The 17,283-nt window shown below is 40.3% G+C and overlaps 1 protein-coding gene across 2 annotated transcripts in view; it reads left to right on the top strand.

The window, feature by feature from the left end:
• Positions 1 to 17,283, top strand: part of SRGAP1 (SLIT-ROBO Rho GTPase activating protein 1) — a 326,848-nt gene that overhangs the window by 227,309 nt on the left and 82,256 nt on the right. For both annotated transcript variants that reach the window (XM_033221401.1, XM_033221400.1), the window contains exons 7-8: positions 5,441 to 5,662; positions 8,278 to 8,379. In XM_033221401.1, coding sequence (XP_033077292.1) covers positions 5,441 to 5,662; positions 8,278 to 8,379 — 324 coding nt within the window. The remainder of the gene's footprint in view (positions 1 to 5,440; positions 5,663 to 8,277; positions 8,380 to 17,283) is intronic.

Raw genomic sequence — 17,283 nt, 5'->3', positions numbered from 1 at the left:
ACCCAGGACGTGAGATCACAGAAGGCTCTCAAACAGAGACCAGACTATAGAAATGAAGGTAGAATAATTCTGCAGAAGAGGTAGAACACTTCCTTCTTTTCCATTCTATGGCAACTGCTAATTCTGGAGTCACATGGGAGCTGGGGCTGCCCTCCAGTTACTCCAGGGCAACCCTGACGAACGACCTTGGCTGCTACTGTTCTTGAAACATGAATGTCAGACTTGTTTCCCATACAGTTCCACTATGGTAACTCCCGTTTTAGGAGCAAACTTCTACCCCACTAGGGCTCATATCATGGAGTTATGCCAAAAAATAGAAAGTATTCTTCCTGAACAGCTGTGATCCAGTTATACCTAACATTACACATTATACTCGCCATGTTATTTCAGCCAACTCTCAGCATTTGTCACAGTCCTCCATACAGATGGTCCTCTACTTACAGTGGTTCAACTTACAGTTTTTCAGCTTTATAATTGATTTATCTGGACGTAACTCCATTGCAAATAGAGGAGCATCTAGACTTACAATGGCTCAACTTGCAACTTTTCGACTTTACAATAAGTTTATTGGGGCATTAAATGCATTTTTAATTTACAACATTTTCGACTTAACAACAGGTTTATTGGGATATAACCCATTGTAAATTGAGGAGCGTCTATATTTGGATTTCATCTTCATTTTGATACTATTTGCAACCCTTTTGCCTAAGAAAATTAGCCTACTATGATGATTTAGACTAATGTCTACTGGAATCTGTCTTGACAGGTTTTCAGATATTTTAAAAATGTACATATGCCCTTCTGTTTCCAACAGCCTTTTCTTCCCCAATTTTAATCCATAATTTTATGTATCCATTCAGAATTTTTCATCCATCAGAACAACATTGCTTTGTTTTCATGAAATCTTGTATTCGTTTCTTATGTATTTTCATCACTAAATGCACTTGGGCTATAACTCAGCTCTTTGTGCAGAGGCTGGCTTTTCATATTGTCATTAATAATTCATGAGCTCCATAGAATTACTTTAAACCTTTTAAACCAAGTATCTTGAATCTTAACAGATCCCGTGTCATTTCAGCTTCTAGTTTAGAAAAAAAAAAAAATAGATTCAGTGACTAGCCTTGCTGTCTCAGGAGACCTTGAATAAGAATTTTCTTTTTTCTGTGTCTTGTTTCTAGTTCAAGATGCCTGAAAATCCTAGAGTGTAGAAATGCTGCCTATCAGAAGTAACAAAATTAGGCCAATTAAGCGATCTTACAGACTGACAAGCATCATAGAGGTCAGAGAAGGAAATTTCCTATCAAAACTCTTCACGGAAGCCTCCTAAGGGTAGCACTCAAAGCTCAGAAGACACCTGGGGAGGCTCCTAGATCAGTTACTAAGCCACATGCACGCTCCTCCCAGCCTAGGAGGAAGCCAGGATGAAATTATCTCTCGCTGGGCCCAGACCTGCAGAATCCAATTGACTGCACTGGGTGTGGAAACATGCACTGATGCTTTTGTAGTCTTCACATTTATTTCCCCAAAGAAGCTACACTTAAAAATTTTGAGGCATGAGCTAAGTCTTGGAATAATGAAAATTTAGTATGTATTTTTCAGAGCTCCAAGTCAATGTGGTGGTTGGGATTAGATTGCTTTCTTTCTTTTCTTTTCTTTTCTTTTCTTTTTTTTTTTTTTCTGTCTTTTCCTTCTCTCTGTCTTTCTCTTTTAAGTTGTTAAGAGATTTGGGGGTTTTTCTGAGAGGGGGAGGCTTTTCTCCTGATTTCATTCCTCTAGATTTCAATTTTTTAAGTCTCGTTGGAATCAATACTCATAAAATAGAACAGCTTGTCTCATCTGTTTCATTACAATCCAGTAGAATCTATCTTCTTTCGGAATAGTGAGATGTTTTTAAACACTGGTACATCTAAAAAAAAGAGGTCATTTCCTTTACAAATCTGTGTTTTCATTAACACAAATTTCCTTTCTGTCTTGAAAGATAGAATAATTTTTCAGGCCCTCTGATATGTATAAAACCACTACACAGAACCATTATAGATTTTGAAAAGCAGGAGGAATACAAGAGGACTTTGTTCATCTGGGACTAGAATTTCTAAATTAACCAAAATGAATCATTCTCTATATTTGAGTACAGCTGATTCCACTAGAAATGTATTAATGATGAGACTGATTGCTGCATTTCACAATTGTATTTTAGTTGCATTTGTAATTATGGTGTCACAGCTACTTTCTGATTTTTTTAAATCAAGTCGTCTTTAATCAAGTCCTTTTTTCTGCTTGGGAAAATAGCACCCCCAAAAGACGTGGTTGCAGGCCCATTTACTTGATGATTGTTTTAGGGCATTGCTTCTCAGACTTCTAATGTGCATAGGAATCACCTGTGGATCCTTTTTAACCTTCAGATTCTGAAATAGGTCGGGGTGGGACTCAGGATCCTGCTTTGCTTTCCTTCCTTCCTTCCTTCCTTCCTTCCTTCCTTCCTTCCTTCCTTCCTTCCTTCTTTCCTTCCTTCCTTTCTTTCTTTTTCTCTCTCTCTCTCTCCTTCCTTCCTTCCTTTCTTTTTCTCTCTCTCTCTCCTTCCTTCCTTTCTTTCTTTTCTCTCTCTCTCTCTCCCCTTCCTTCCCTCCTTCCTTCCTTCCTTCCTTCTTTCCTTCCTCCCTCCCTCCCTTGCTTTTCTTTCTTTCTTTCTTTCTTTCTTTCTTTCTTTCTTTCTTTCTTTCTTTCTGTCTGTCTTTTTTTTTGAGACAAGGTCCCACTCTGTTTCCCAGGCTACAGTGCAGTGGTACGATCTCAGCTTACTGCAGCCTCTACCTCCCAGGATCGAGTGATCCCCCAATCTCAACCTCCTGAGTAGCTAGGACCACAGCACCCACCCCCATACTCGGCTAATTTTTAAAATTTTTTGTAGAGACAGTTTCTGACTATGTTACCCAGGCTGATCTTGAATCCCTGGGCTCAAGCAATCCTCCCACCTTGGCCCCTCGAAGTGCTGGGATTACAGGCGTGAGCCACCACGCCCAGCCAAGATCCAGCATTTCTAACAAGCCCCTGGCGCTGCCGTTGCTGCTGGTCCACAGACTAAATTTTAAATAGCAAGATTTTAGAATATCTTTACATAAAAATTTCAAATTTAATAATTCTGAAATAGGAGGGTAAAGATTAGAATTAAATAGGTTAGTTGTAAGGACCAACCTATTTAATTTAAATCCAAGGGTGGAATTAAATAGGTTCTAAAGACAGGTCAGTGAAGGCAGATCCGATGGTTCACATCCTGGTAGATACATTCTTTGTACAAAGGTTGCTTTCTTTGCGACCCCTCCACTATTTTAACAGCAAGCCAACGGACAGCTTATGTTCAAATTCCTTGTGGATGGAGATAGTTTATTTACTATGTTCCAATCTTTATATGCCTAGAGCCTAGCATATTCCCTGGCACTTAATCCATGGCCAATTAGTGAGTTGAATTGAATCAAACTGAACTGATTGAACTTCACTGGAACAATGTAGGGAAAGGACCTAGTTTTGTACCTTTAAAGTCACTTCTTTCCTCTTTAAGTGATTCATACTGCTTTTATGTACAAATTGAAAATCAGCCTGTCAGTAATTTTCAGTAATTGATTACTAATTTCCAGTATTATGCTTTTTTTCAAGTCATATTCTCTTAAAATGCAACATGAAAAAATACAAATGCAAATTAAAGATAATGAAGATTCAAGAATCTCAAAGCAGTTATATTCCTAGGAATACTAAATGAAATTCTATCTCTAATAAGCAGACTTTGACAATCATTTATTATTTAAGAGTTTTATTCTGGGGATAAGAGGGAAGGCATTCCTAGACTATTTTGGCAGATTCTAACCTGTTCTTCTCACTTCTAAAAGAGTACAGTTTATTCTTGATCTTCAATAAAATATGCAAATTCAAAATATTGTAGATAGTGTATTTGCAACCTACACAGATTTCAATAAATGATTGTATCAATCTCAGTATTGCACAAATAAAACTTGAATGCTATTTTTCATTCTTTTGCTATTTGATTTTGCCTCTTTTATGTTTGAACAGCATTATGGAGATATAATTCACATACTACGTAGTTCACCCATTATAAATCTATAGCTGTCTTTCGGTATACTGAGAATTGTGTATCCATCACCACAATCAATTTTAGAATATTTTCATTATCCCACAAAGAAATCCTGCACCTCTCAGCCATCACCCCCAACTTCTTCCCTCTTCCTAACCCTCATCAACCACAATTTACTTTTTGTCTCTATAGATTTGTCTCTTCTGAACATTTCATGTCAGTGAAATCATATGTGGTCTTTTGTGACTTACTTCTTTCGCTTAGAATAACGTTTTCAAAGTTCATCCATGTTATGGCATATATCAGTTCTTTCTTCCTTTTTGTGGCTGAATAATATTTAATGATATGGCTATACCATATTTTATTTATTAGTTTGTGGACATTTAGATTGTTTCTACCTTTTAGCTATTATGAATAATACTGCTATAAACATTTGTATACACATTTTTAGGTGGAAATATGTTTTCATTTCTCTTGGATATATATCTAGGAGCAGATTTGCTGAGTCATATGGTAACTCTGTGTTTAACTTTTGAGGAACTACCAGATTGTTTTCCAAAGTGGCTCTACCATTTTACATTCCCACAGTGTATGAGGGCTCCAATTTCTCCACATCCTCTCCAACACTTGCTATTGTCCGTCTTATTGATTACAGCCATCCTAGTGGGTGTGAAGTGGTATCTCACTGTGGTTTTGACTTGCATTTCCCTGATTATCATTAGTATTTCCCAGTGATATTGAGCATCTCCTCATGTGCTTATTAACCATTTGTATGTCGTCTTTGAAGAAATGTCTATTCAGATTCATTGCCATTTTAAAATTAGGCTTTGTCTTTTTATTATTGAGTTTTAAGAGTTCTTTATATATTCTAGATATAAGTACCTAATAAGATACATGATTTGCAAAAATTTCTTCCCATTCTATGGGTTCTCTTTTCACTCTCTTGATAGTGTCTATTTTTTTTTTTTTTTTCTTTTTTTCACATGGAGTCTCGCTCTGTAGCCCAAGCTGGAGTACAGTGGCACTATTTTGGCTCGCTGCAACCTTCAACTCCTGGGTTCAGGCGATTCTTGTGGCTCAGCCTCCTGAGTAGCTGGGACAATAGGCATGTGCCACCACACCCGGCTAATTTTTTGTATTTTAGTAGAGATGGGGGGTCTTCAATTTTGATGAATCTAATTAATTTTTTCATCTGTTGCTTGTGCTTTTGATGTTGTGTCCAAGAAACCAGTGCCTAATCCAATATCATGAAATCTTACCCGTTTCCTTCTAAGAGTTTTATAGCTATAGGTCTCACATTTTTGTCTGATCAATTTTGCATTCATTTTTGTATGTGGTGTTCTTTTACTTTTTAAGTGCTGTGATCTTGGCTACCACGCAAGTCTGAATAGAGCCCTAAGAACATATCTCTCTGCGGAGTACAACCTTGAAACCTCCAGACATGAGGGCTTAGACATTATTGAGAATGCGGTTGATAATTTAGAGCCCCGGAGCGATAAGCAGAGATTCATGGAGATGTACCCTGCTGCATTCTGTCCACCAATGAAGTTTGAGTTTCAGTCTCACATGGGTGATGAGGTCAGTAATTGATCATTTTTTAAATAATGAATTTTCTCTTCACTTACATTTCTCCTCACTTGCTATAATCTAACAGTTGTAATAATTCCAAGTTGTTTTCTCTCTCCTGTCCTTGCAAAGGCCCTTAATATAATGCTAAGATCAGCCGCTACCAACTTTTTTTTTTTTTTTTGAGACAGAGTCTTGCTGTGTCCCCCAGGCTGGAGTGCAGTGGCGCGATCTTGGCTCACTGCAAGCTCAGCCTGCTGGGTTCACGCCATTCTCCTGCCTCAGCCTCCGTGGTAGCTGGGACTACAGGCGCCCACCACCATGCCCGGCTAATTTTTTTGTATTTTTAGTAGAGACGAGGTTTCACCATGTTAGCCAGGATAGTCTCTATCTCCAGACCTCATGATCCGCCCCCCTCAGCCTCCCAAAGTGCTGGGATTACAGGCGTGAGCCACTGCGCCTGGCCAGTCGCTACCAACTTTTAAAGCAAATGTCAAACACTCAAATACTCACAAAGGTCAAACAGATAAAAGGTGCAGATTTCTGTTGCACTAAGCTTTCCCAGAATAGAAAGTTTTTGTTCTACCTCAAGACATTTTAATTTAATGAAAAGGAAGGCATTTTGCTGGTCTGATAGAATCTGTCTGATGGCTTCTTATAATCCTGATTTAAAGATTCTCATAAAGAAAAGTAATTGTATATGGCAGGAAAATGGAAGAAAGAAAAAAAAGTACCAAACTTCTTTTAAGATTCAAGTTGGCTCCAAAGTTTAAAATGAGCCTTAGAAATTGTGACTGTTTTATATCTTTTATATAAATTCAGCTTTCTATCCTATTTTACCAAACACATGCGTTTAAACTGATTATGAGTTACAGTTGTTTGTGTTATTGTCTATGAACAGGAGAAAACAAAAAAAAGCCAGTTTATGGAGCATGCTATATAATAGCACTTGGTGTCTCAGCTGTGCAAAACAAAACTCATAGATAAAAACTCAACTCGGCCGGGCACGGTGGCTTGCGCCTGTAATCCCAGAACTTTGGGAGGCTGAGGCAGGTGGATCACGGGGTCAGGAGATCGAGACCATCCTGGCTAACATGGTGAAACCCCATCTCTACTAAAAATACAAAAAGTTAGCCAGGCATGGTGGCGGGCACCTGTAGTCCCAGCTACTCAGGAGGCTGAGGCAGGAGAATGGTGTGAACCTGGGAGGTGGAGCTTGCAGTGAGCCGAGATCGCGCCACTGCACTCCAGCCTGGGCGACAGTGAGACTCCATCTCATAAAAAAAAAAAAAAAAAAAAAAGAACTCATAGATAAAAACTCAGTCTTAACTTATTGTGGTGACAGTCTGTTTTTCAAAGTAGATGTAATTATAAGATCATGAAAGATTTCTTTAATGTCATATTTTTTCTGAAATGCCAAGTGTTAAGACATATAAAATATATATGTGTGTATGTATTTATATATAATGTACCTGCTGTATTTCTAATTGGATTTTATGTGTGTTTGATAGAAATGGTAAGCAGTTTTTAAGCCAAAAGAACATGGATTTTGACAAGCAGGATGAGTAGCTTATCCCATTTTTCCAAAAACAAATGGTCGCTGTTTAAATTTTTCAGCTGTGGATATGTTAAGCATGGCATGTTAACATATCACAGACAAATGACATCAGTTGGATGTTAATGGTTTTATTATTTTAATAAAGTAAGTTGGTTGCCCTTTTTTATGGCCAGTTCTGCTAAGGAGCAGTGGTAATCTCTCTAATGTTTTGGAAACTCCATAAAAGGAACTCCCATCAGCCAAGAGCATTTCTAAAACAAGGCAGATAAGAAGAAATTGTTTGTTTCTGGTGCAGTTTTAATAATGCTCTGATTTTGAACTTATCCATAATTGAGATCATGGCCAAATATATTCTATCAAAACCTAAGATAAGTGGCCTCTTGAAGTTCATGGTGAATCACGCAATTTGGCTGCTATTGGCTAGGGAAGCCATATTTGAAAGATGCTCAAATAGTCATTCACATTTTCTGAGTTTTTACTATGTGCCAAGCACTGATCTAAGTTGTTTCTGTACATTGTCTCATTTCATTCCCACAGCAGCCCTGTGTTATAAGAACTCTTATTATTCTCATTCTACAGATTAGGAAGCTGAGGTTTTGTAACTTACCACAGTCACCTGGCTAGTAGGGGACAGAGCTGGCATTCGAGTACAACTGACTGACTCAAGAGCTCAGACTCTAACCAATAAGCCCTGCTGCCTTCTTAATTTATGTCTGTATGGTCCACGTGAATCATCTTCTGCCTCTGCACAAGAGCCATTAAGAATTCCACGAGTGAGATTTCATCATCAGAGCTCCATCGCAGGAACTGCCCCGTTCTTACCACAGTCCTTCCTGCAGCTGCCATCTTCCAGTCATAGCCAGGCCAAGCAGCTGCATTCTACTGTTGCAGCTTATGTAACAGCTCCATATTTACAAGAGAAGTTTTGATGCGCCTATTAAAAGTAAATATGTAATTGGAACCTTGAGAGGATTGGTGTGATTTGTGCGTCGTTTAAATAGGAGAACTGTGCTTCTGGAGGTGGGTCTACGGTGCCCTGTTGTAACTGTGGTTTCTCATTCTCCATCAGGTGTGCCAGGTCAGTGCCCAGCAACCAGTCCAGGCAGAGCTCATGCTCAGGTACCAACAGTTGCAGTCCCGCCTCGCCACGCTCAAAATCGAGAATGAAGAGGTGAGCATGCGTTCATCCTGCCACACCAGTGTTATGAATTCAGATATAACTGGAAGGCATTCTCACATGATCTAGGCATATTTAATATTCAAGATTCAACCTCTTCATTATGTATTTCCTGCTCTCAGGGTTCCTGTAATACTCTTTGTAGGGGATAAATGCAAAGATTCTGTATTCCGCCATAGATTAATATTTTACTAGACACTCACTGCATATACATGTAAACACAATTTTTTTACCTTAAATTGTAATTCACACTGAAAATAGTTCCCATGGGTTGTCAAATTCAACATATATACAAAAATATACAATCCTGTGTACAGTGGAACTTTTGACTAACATGTTAATTTATTTTTTTTAATATTTTGTAGAGACGGGTCCTTGCTGTGTTGCCCAGGCTGGACTCAAACTCCTGGCTTCAAGCAGTCCTCCTGTCTTGGCCTCCCAAAGTGCTGGGATTACAGGCATGAGCCATTGTGGGGCCTGGCCCACAGTGTGCCATGTTAATTTAATCCTAACTTTTAAAATTCACTTTTTTTGGCCGGGCGCGGTGGCTCAAGCCTGTAATCCCAGCACTTTGGGAGGCCGAGACGGGCGGATCACAAAGTCAGGAGATCAAGACCATCTTGGCGAACACAGTGAAACCCCGTCTCTAGTAAAACAATACAAAAAAAAAAAAAACTAACCAGGTGAGGTGGCAGGCGCCTGTAGTCCCACCTACTCGGGTGGCTGAGGCACGAGAATGGCGTAAACCTGGGAGGCGGAATTTGCAGTGAGCTGAGATCCAGCCACTGCACTCCAGCCTGGGCGACAGAGCGAGACTCCGTCTCAAAAAAAAAAAAAAATTCACTTTTTTTCTTATGCTTTCCTATATTCTCTAAATTTTTGGTACTGAACATGGCATTACTGATATAATTAGAACAAAATCATATTTTGAAATGGTACTTGAATGAGGATAGATAAATGTTTATTTGCCAGCATTAGTATATTTAAATAAATAGAGTATAAAATATGAATTATCAATATCTGTTGAGTTAGGAAGCAATTATACAATTCAGCTGCCTATTTCTGAAATTAACTTACTTGAATCCACGTTCTCCTAAAATAAAGATATGAACCACAAATGTTTCTTGCATTAATCAAGGCTCCCAATTGTAATTTACAGGAACACAAGTTACAAAGTTAACTATTGGTCAGTGTTTGCAGTATCCTCAGACATCACTGGATTTGTGTTCAAATGACGTTATCAGGACTCTCTCTCTTTTTATCACTTTGAAGTGATTTCTTCATGTGTGTTGGTAGTGTGTTGGGGATAGAGGCAGAACTATGTGGTCCCTTTTAAAGCTTGCCATCCCACTTCATCCTAGCATCCTTGTCTCTGCAGTAGGACTGACTCTTCACTGACCTGGCTAAAGTCACGCATACTTCTGGACAAACAGTTCCATCTAGGAGATGAGATTCTGTCATTGGCCAACCTGGAGAATGTGCAGCTCATAGAACCCTTTGATTGAGAATTCCAACAGAAATAGTGTATTTCTAGAGACAGACAATTCCCAAAAGAAAGGATTGTGGGACAGAAGTGAAAAAATAACTTACAATGATAAAGTGAATATCCAAAATTCACTTTCATATCCTGTTTTGTTTTAATCCCACCAGGATGTTTGAGCTCTGTGTATTTGTTTCTGTTAAAGAATGATGTATTTTTAGACCAGTATAATTTGGTCAAAACCCATTGTAAATTTTGGCTTTTATTATTCCGAATAGAAACAAACCAGCCCTTATTCAAATGTGTGTATTTAAGATGCAACCAATGTCATCTCTATATAGAGTCCCACAAATGAACCTTTCCAAAGGAAAGTTACTGCTCACCTTGAGGTAGCGTTTGAGAGCCTAGGTTTTGCCTAGGCTTCACAAAATACCTAATGCAGTTTACTGGATCCTATTCTATCTACAGTTTGTATGTCTAGTGACTTCCCTTGTTTTTCCCTGCATATCCTTCTGCTGTTTTATTTGGATAACATTCTCTAAACTCAAAGAAAATAGTGTATTATATACAAAGTCAAAACTGGCAGCTCAAGGATATGTTTTGTTTGGCTCCCAAAGTTTTGACCTGTTTTTTAAAAAAAAGGTCTGGCTACTCTGGCCCTGCACTGCTTCATGAATTGAAGAGCTGGGGCATTTGAATTCTACTTTGCCACAGTCATTCAACTCCCAGTTCTCTTACAGTGAACTGTTTGTGTTACCTGTCTGGCCTCCGCAGGCCTTTGAGTTTGTGACCCTTAATGTATGCCTTTTTAGGCATAATGTGGAGAAGTACAGTGTCCTTATAAACTTAGAGAGTCAAGCAATGCTTTGTGAGGGTTAATTTTTTAAAATTCTCTGAAGAACTTGGGAAGCTGAGGGAGGATCTCTTGAGCCCCAGAGTTCGAGGCTGCACTGAGGTGAGATGGTGCCACTGCACTTTAGCCTGGGTGACAGAGCAGGACCCTATCTCTTAAAAATATTAATTCATTAAAATAAATTTTTAAAAACCTACTGACTGCAAAATAAAACTTAAAAAGTACTTTTTAAACATTAGCTGAAGCAGCAAATGAATTGGATTATCCTAATGTTTCTTGTGAGCATGACTACTGGTTTATGATTTGTTAGACACCAAAGAAAATTTACTGTAGTGGAGTGGGATTCACAAAGAAAGTAAGATTTAAATTAGATTTTTGATAATCAGTAGATAACCATAAAATAGAGAGAAGAAAAGATATTTCAATATATGTCAAGGTTCCTTGGGAGAATAGAACAGTTTGGTTATCACCCCAGTTGTCTTTGGGGATGAACTGAAGGAGAAGGTGAGGTCATTCAACAAGAAGCTTTGAGAGCCAAGATAAGGAGTTTTGTTACTGTGGTTCAGTACGATAAATACTGAAGGTCCCCAGGGCTTGAGGCTGCATTGAGCTATGATTGTGCCACTGCACTCTAGCCTGGCCAATGGAATGGGACCCTGTCTCCCCCACCCAAAGAAAGAAAACTTGAGAGAGAATTTCACCCAAATTTTAAAAAGCATGGACAGTGCAGCTAAGTAGAACATGAACCTTTTCACCAAATCTTAGAATACCTTAAATAGTCACTTTGGGAGGCCAAGGCGGGCAGATTGCCTGAGCTCAAGAGTTCGAGAACAGCCTGGGCAACACGGTGAAACCCCGTCTCTACTGAAATACAAAAAATTAGCCAGGCCTGGCAGCATGCGCCTGTAATCCCAGCTACTCAGGAGGCTGAGACAGGAGAATCACTTGAACCTGGGAGGTTGCAGTGAGCCAAGATCGTGCCACTGCCCTCCAGCCTGGGCGACAAAGCAAGACTCCGTCTCAACAACAACAACAAAAAAGTAGGCACCACCTGCAACAGACCATATCTGGCCCATGAAAAAAAAAATTTTTTGAGACAAAGTCTCACTCAGCCACCCAGGCTGGGGTGCAGTGGCACAATCACAGCTCACTGCAGCCTCAACCTCGCAGGCTCAGGTGATCCTCCCACCTCAGCCTCCCGAGTAGCTGGGACTGCAGGCATGCACCAACACAGCTGGCTGATTTTTGTATTTTTCATAGAAACTGGGTTTCACCACGTTGCCCAGGCTGGTCTCTAACTCCTGGGTTCAAGCAATCCACCTGCCTCGGTCTCCCAAGATGCTGGTATTACAGGTGTGAGCCATCACTCCTGGCCTGAAAACTTTTGTTTGCTCTACAGTGCTTGGGTTTTGAAAGTTATTTACTGTCCTGTAAAAACTAAGTTTTCTTAAAAATACCAATATGCAGGGTGAGCACAGTGGCTCATGCCTATAATCCCAGCACTGTGGGAGGCCAAAGCAGGCAAATCTCTTGAGGTCAGGAGTTCGAGATCAGCCTGGCCAACATGACAAAATGCCATCTCTACTAAAAATATAAAAATTAGCCAGGCATGGTGGCACATGCCTGTAGTCCCAGTTACTCAGGAGGCTGAGGCGGGAGAATCACTTGAACCCAGGAGGCGGAGGTTGCAGTGAGCTGAGATTACACCACTGCACCCCAGCCTGGGCGACAGTGCAAGACTCTGTCTCAAAAATATATATATATATAATATATATATATATTTACATATTTTATAAATATACATATTTATAAAAATGTATAATATATAAATTATATAATATATAAATGTATAATAAATATATATTATATATAATAAATAATATATATTTATCAATATCCAGCCTCTTTAAAAATTAGAAGAAGTGATCACACTAGACCTGTGTTTCTACAGGACAATAACTGACTTCCTTTAGACACAGAATGTGTGCTTCCAGTTTGCCATGTTCTCTACTCAGCCCACTCAGCTCATTTTCATGGCTTGCCTGGCCTTTAAAGATATTTGAGTTTGTATCACCTGCCTTAAATCAAAGAGAAGAGAGCAGTACATGCTTGTGAAATGGCCTCAGTATACTTACAAGTAGTAAAAGTTAAAAGGTTTGAGAAGGGCTTAATTAAATTTGTGGTTGATGAAGATTCATAAGAGATTGTGACATTTATTGTCACTTCCCAACTTTACATTTACCTGCTAAACTTTTAAAAATGAGGTTTGAGTTTTATTATGCTGCAAACTTGCGCCCTTAGTACCTCAGTCTCACGATTCCAACTTCCAGCCGATCCGTCAGTGAATATTCATTAGTGCCCACTGTGTGTTGTGCATATGGAATTAGAGCGGGGCCTGCTGCCACACAGCCTTGTGCCCGGTCATTGTTTTATTTTGATTACTTAGCTGTTTATTAAAACTTTGAAGGGAAACATTAATAAACATTACTTTTGTTTTTGTTTTGGTTTGTTTTGTTTGAGACAGGGTGCCAGTCTGTCATCCAGGCTGGAGTGCAGTGGCACAGTCACTGCAGCCTCAACCTCCCGGGCTCAGGTGGTCCTCCTGCCTTAGCCTCCCAAGTAGCTACTTTTTTATTACTTGTAGAGACAGTGTCTCTACAAATAATTATTTTGAATTATTCTTTAAATTTTCTATTATTGTTCATGAATTTTGTTCAAAAACAAAATAATATGCCCAGCTACTTTTTTATTATTTGTAGAGACAGGGTCTCCCTATGTTTCCCAGGCTGGTTGAACTCCTGGGCTCAAGCGATCTTCCCGCCTTGGCCTCCCAGAGTGCTGGGATGACAGGTGACAGCCACAGCCGGCTCACATTACTCATTTCAGCCACCCAGCCCAACATTGCCCTTAAAGGCAACTTTTCAAAAACAAACTAATCATTTATACCTTTCTCATTATAAACATTTTCCAAACACTTTCCAGCCTAATATTGCACTGTCTTGTCTGCTTTCTCAAAAGTTTGCATTTGGCCGGGCGCGGTGGCTCAAGCCTGTAATCCCAGCACTTTGGGAGGCCAAGACGGGCGGATCACGAGGTCAGGAGATCAAGACCATCCTGGCTAACACGGTGAAACCCCGTCTCTACTAAAAAATACAAAAAACTAGCCGGGCGAGGTGGCAGGCGCCTGTAGTCCCAGCTACTTCGGAGGCTGAGGCAGGAGAGTGGTGTAAACTCGGGAGGCGGAGCTTGCAGTGAGCTGAGATCCAGCCACTGCACTCCAGCCTGGGCCGCAGAGCGAGGCTCCGTCTCAAAAAAAAAAAAAAAAAAAAAAAAAAAGTTTGCATTTAACCTTGTTGTAGGGATTTCTGCTTAGGGGTCATTCCTGTTGCTTCTTCCTTTCCAAACCAGCCTCTGGAGTAACTCACCATTGATTACAGTTCCCATTTCTTCAAGTTTCTCATTCTTCCCTTCATCTATACACAGTCAAAGAAAGAGAAAAAGGAACTACTATGAGGAGAGCATCTATGCCTTTCATATTTTTTTAGGTCAGCATTGGTTTGTGATAGCTTGCCCCATTTTCAGACCATTTGTCCCAACATTTGGTCCAGAAAATAAAGTTTTCATCAGCATGTCACTGCTGTCCTATGAGTAAAACCTTCTCGCATATAAAACAACTAGTCTCTCTTAAATTATAGTAGATTTACCACCCTTAGGGTAACGTACAATGAGAGAAGCCCGTAATTTCTCAATCAATTTGCGACAGTGTTGAATGAACAGATAGCTCGACGTAAATGTTCTTAGCACCATTTGAAGTCTTTCACCAGCAGCTTGCCAACGAGTATTTCACAGACTGTTCCAAAAATACATTACTTACACAAGATATTTTAAACAATAATGAGCCAGATTTTAGGCAAACATTTGAGACAATTTTCATGGCATGAGAAATTGAGGGAACTAAGAAATATTTCAGTTATACCTCCTACCTAGGGTAGAAAAATCACATTTCCTCCCCCCCAAATTTCTCATAATACCAGTGACCTCAGCAGAATCCCAGGTCATGTAAATCAATGATCAAACTCTCCTGGGGGATTCTCAAGTTCTTTTGAGACTTGATATAAGATATGAAGCCTGATAACCACTTAATTATAATTACTGCTTTGGATCTTCTCTGTGGCCTTTAACTTTTTTTTTTTTTTTTTTGAGACGGAGTCTCGCTCTGTCACCCAGGCTGGAGTGCAGTGGCCGGATCTCAGCTCACTGCAAGCTCCGCCTCCCGGGTTTACGCCATTCTCCTGCCTCAGCCTCCCAGGTAGCTGGGACTACAGGCGCCCGCCACCTCGCCCGGCTAGTTTTTTGTATTTTTTAGTAGAGACGGGGTTTCACAGTGTTAGCCAGGATGGTCTCGATCTCCTGACCTCGTGATCCGCCCGTCTTGGCCTCCCAAAGTGCTGGGATTACAGGCTTGAGCCACCGCGTCCGGCCTTTAACTTCATTTTTACTGATTTAAGTATCTTTGACTTGCCTGCAACCTTCTACTGATGAGCTAGCAGGAAAATACTAAGTAAAAGATAACTGCCATTTGTCCCTTAAATGACATCATCTTCTTGGGCAAAATTAAAAATAGGATCAACTGTCTTATCACCACAAACACACATTTATATTTTTTGTTTCAAGCAAGCTTTAGCTAACTGAAGGGAAGGCCTTGATCCAAAAGAATACCAAGAGAAATGAGGAGAATTTCTAGGATGGGTATAAAAATGAGTCCTGGGATAGGGCACCCCAAAGAAAATGGCAGAGCTCAGGATGGCTCTCAGTGGAGAAGCCACTCGTTTTCTCTGATGCACTGAGCATTTTTTGGCATCCATGATTTGAAAGGATAACTTCAGCATCCACTGTTCATTCAGTGAACTTTTTCTGATAATTTGCTGTGTTTCAGGCACCGTGCTAGTCCCTGGAGCTATAAAGATTAATAAGTTATCACTGACTTCAAGTTGCCTCCACCATAGGTGGAAATATAAACCTCTAAACAGTGTGGCAGGTGCTTGTGAGAAATCCATTTGAGATCATGCTCCTTAGACCACACTCAGTGTCAGGTCCACTCACATGGGTCATTAAATCAGAGTCAGGGGTGGGCCGCAGGAAAACAGGTTTTCTGAGACACAGCTGCAGGCAGGGACTTTGTTCTGAGAGTCCTGAGCAACGATGATGTTTTCTTCCTTGGATTAAGTTGTATCATTACTGAGAATGAGTTTTGTTCAAAAACAAGAGAGCCCAGCATTTGTAAACGTTACCTTAAATGCAAGTACATAAATTACTAGTGTGAATTCTTCTGGAATGGTGATGTGACATTCCCTACCCGCCCCCCCTAAAAAAAGGTTGTGGGACAGCAAACATTGGTCTTTTTTTTCAGATGTGGTAATGCCTACCCAACACAGACAGGGGATAGGGTCACTAGCATTGCACCCATGTTAGGGTTCAAGGAGCAAGGGAAGGCCATGGCAGGATGCTCTGCCTGTGCTCTCGCCTTCTGTGGCCTGTGCTAGCTGTGAGTTTCTGTACCCTTGGCTAATTAATTATGGAATTGACCCAATCTGTGTGTGTGTGTGTGTGTGTGTGTGTGGTCCCTTTCTGCTAATTTTTAGTACATCTGAAATGACACAGTGCTGTAATTGAAATACATTCAAGGTCAGCGATGGGAAGGAGCAAGTAGTTCAGTGCGGAGGCGAAGGAAGGGATGAGGGTCACCTTCACAGATGAGTGATGAGTCTTAAAGGATGAATAGGACTGTATCAGTGCAAGGTACAAGGCACACTGCCTTAAAATACACGGAGTGTGTTATGGTATGATTTGTGTCCTCCCTGAAAATTCATATGTTAAAGTCTTAGCTTCCAGTGATTAAGAATGTGATCTTATTTGAAGATAGGGTCTTCACAGAAGTAATCAAATTAAAGTAGGTCAATATGACTTATGTCCTTATAATAAAAAGGGGAGGGGCAATTTGGATACAGAGACACAGGTGGAGGGAAGATGATATGAAGAGACATAGGGAGAAGATGACCATCTACAAGCCAAGGAGAGAGGCCTGGAACAGATCCTTCCCTCCCAAACCTCAGAAAGAACCAGCCCTGCAAACCAACACCTTGATCTCAGATATCTAGCCTCCAGCACTGTGAGACAATACATTTCTGTTGTTTAAGCTACTCAGTACCTGGTTTGCCTTAGAATAACACAGTGCATTCAGGGAATGAGACCACCGAAATAGCTGTCTTGTTCTCCCAGTGATGGTAGTGTCCTGGTAACACAAAGGCAACAGAGCCAGTCCACAAAAGCCCACAGAAGTCACCTCTCCCCAGTCCACAAAAGCCCACAGAAATCACCTCTCCCTCCTCATTCACCGTCCTCATTCATTTTGACCCACAGCTCAGAGTTCAAGCCACCCGGGCAGCTCCTTCAGTGCAGTGCATTCTTCCGGTTTCTCATGAATCCTTTGTCAAGTCTTTGGCCTCTCCTTCCACCAAAACCCAACTGTGTTTTCCTGCTGTTGATGGGGAGGTATTACAAGGCT

The sequence above is a fragment of the Trachypithecus francoisi genome, unplaced genomic scaffold, assembly GCF_009764315.1.
Source record: "Trachypithecus francoisi isolate TF-2019V2 unplaced genomic scaffold, Tfra_2.0 Lachesis_group11, whole genome shotgun sequence".
NCBI classification, from domain to species: Eukaryota; Metazoa; Chordata; class Mammalia; order Primates; family Cercopithecidae; genus Trachypithecus; species Trachypithecus francoisi.
This window is presented reverse-complemented; position numbering and strand designations above follow the sequence as displayed.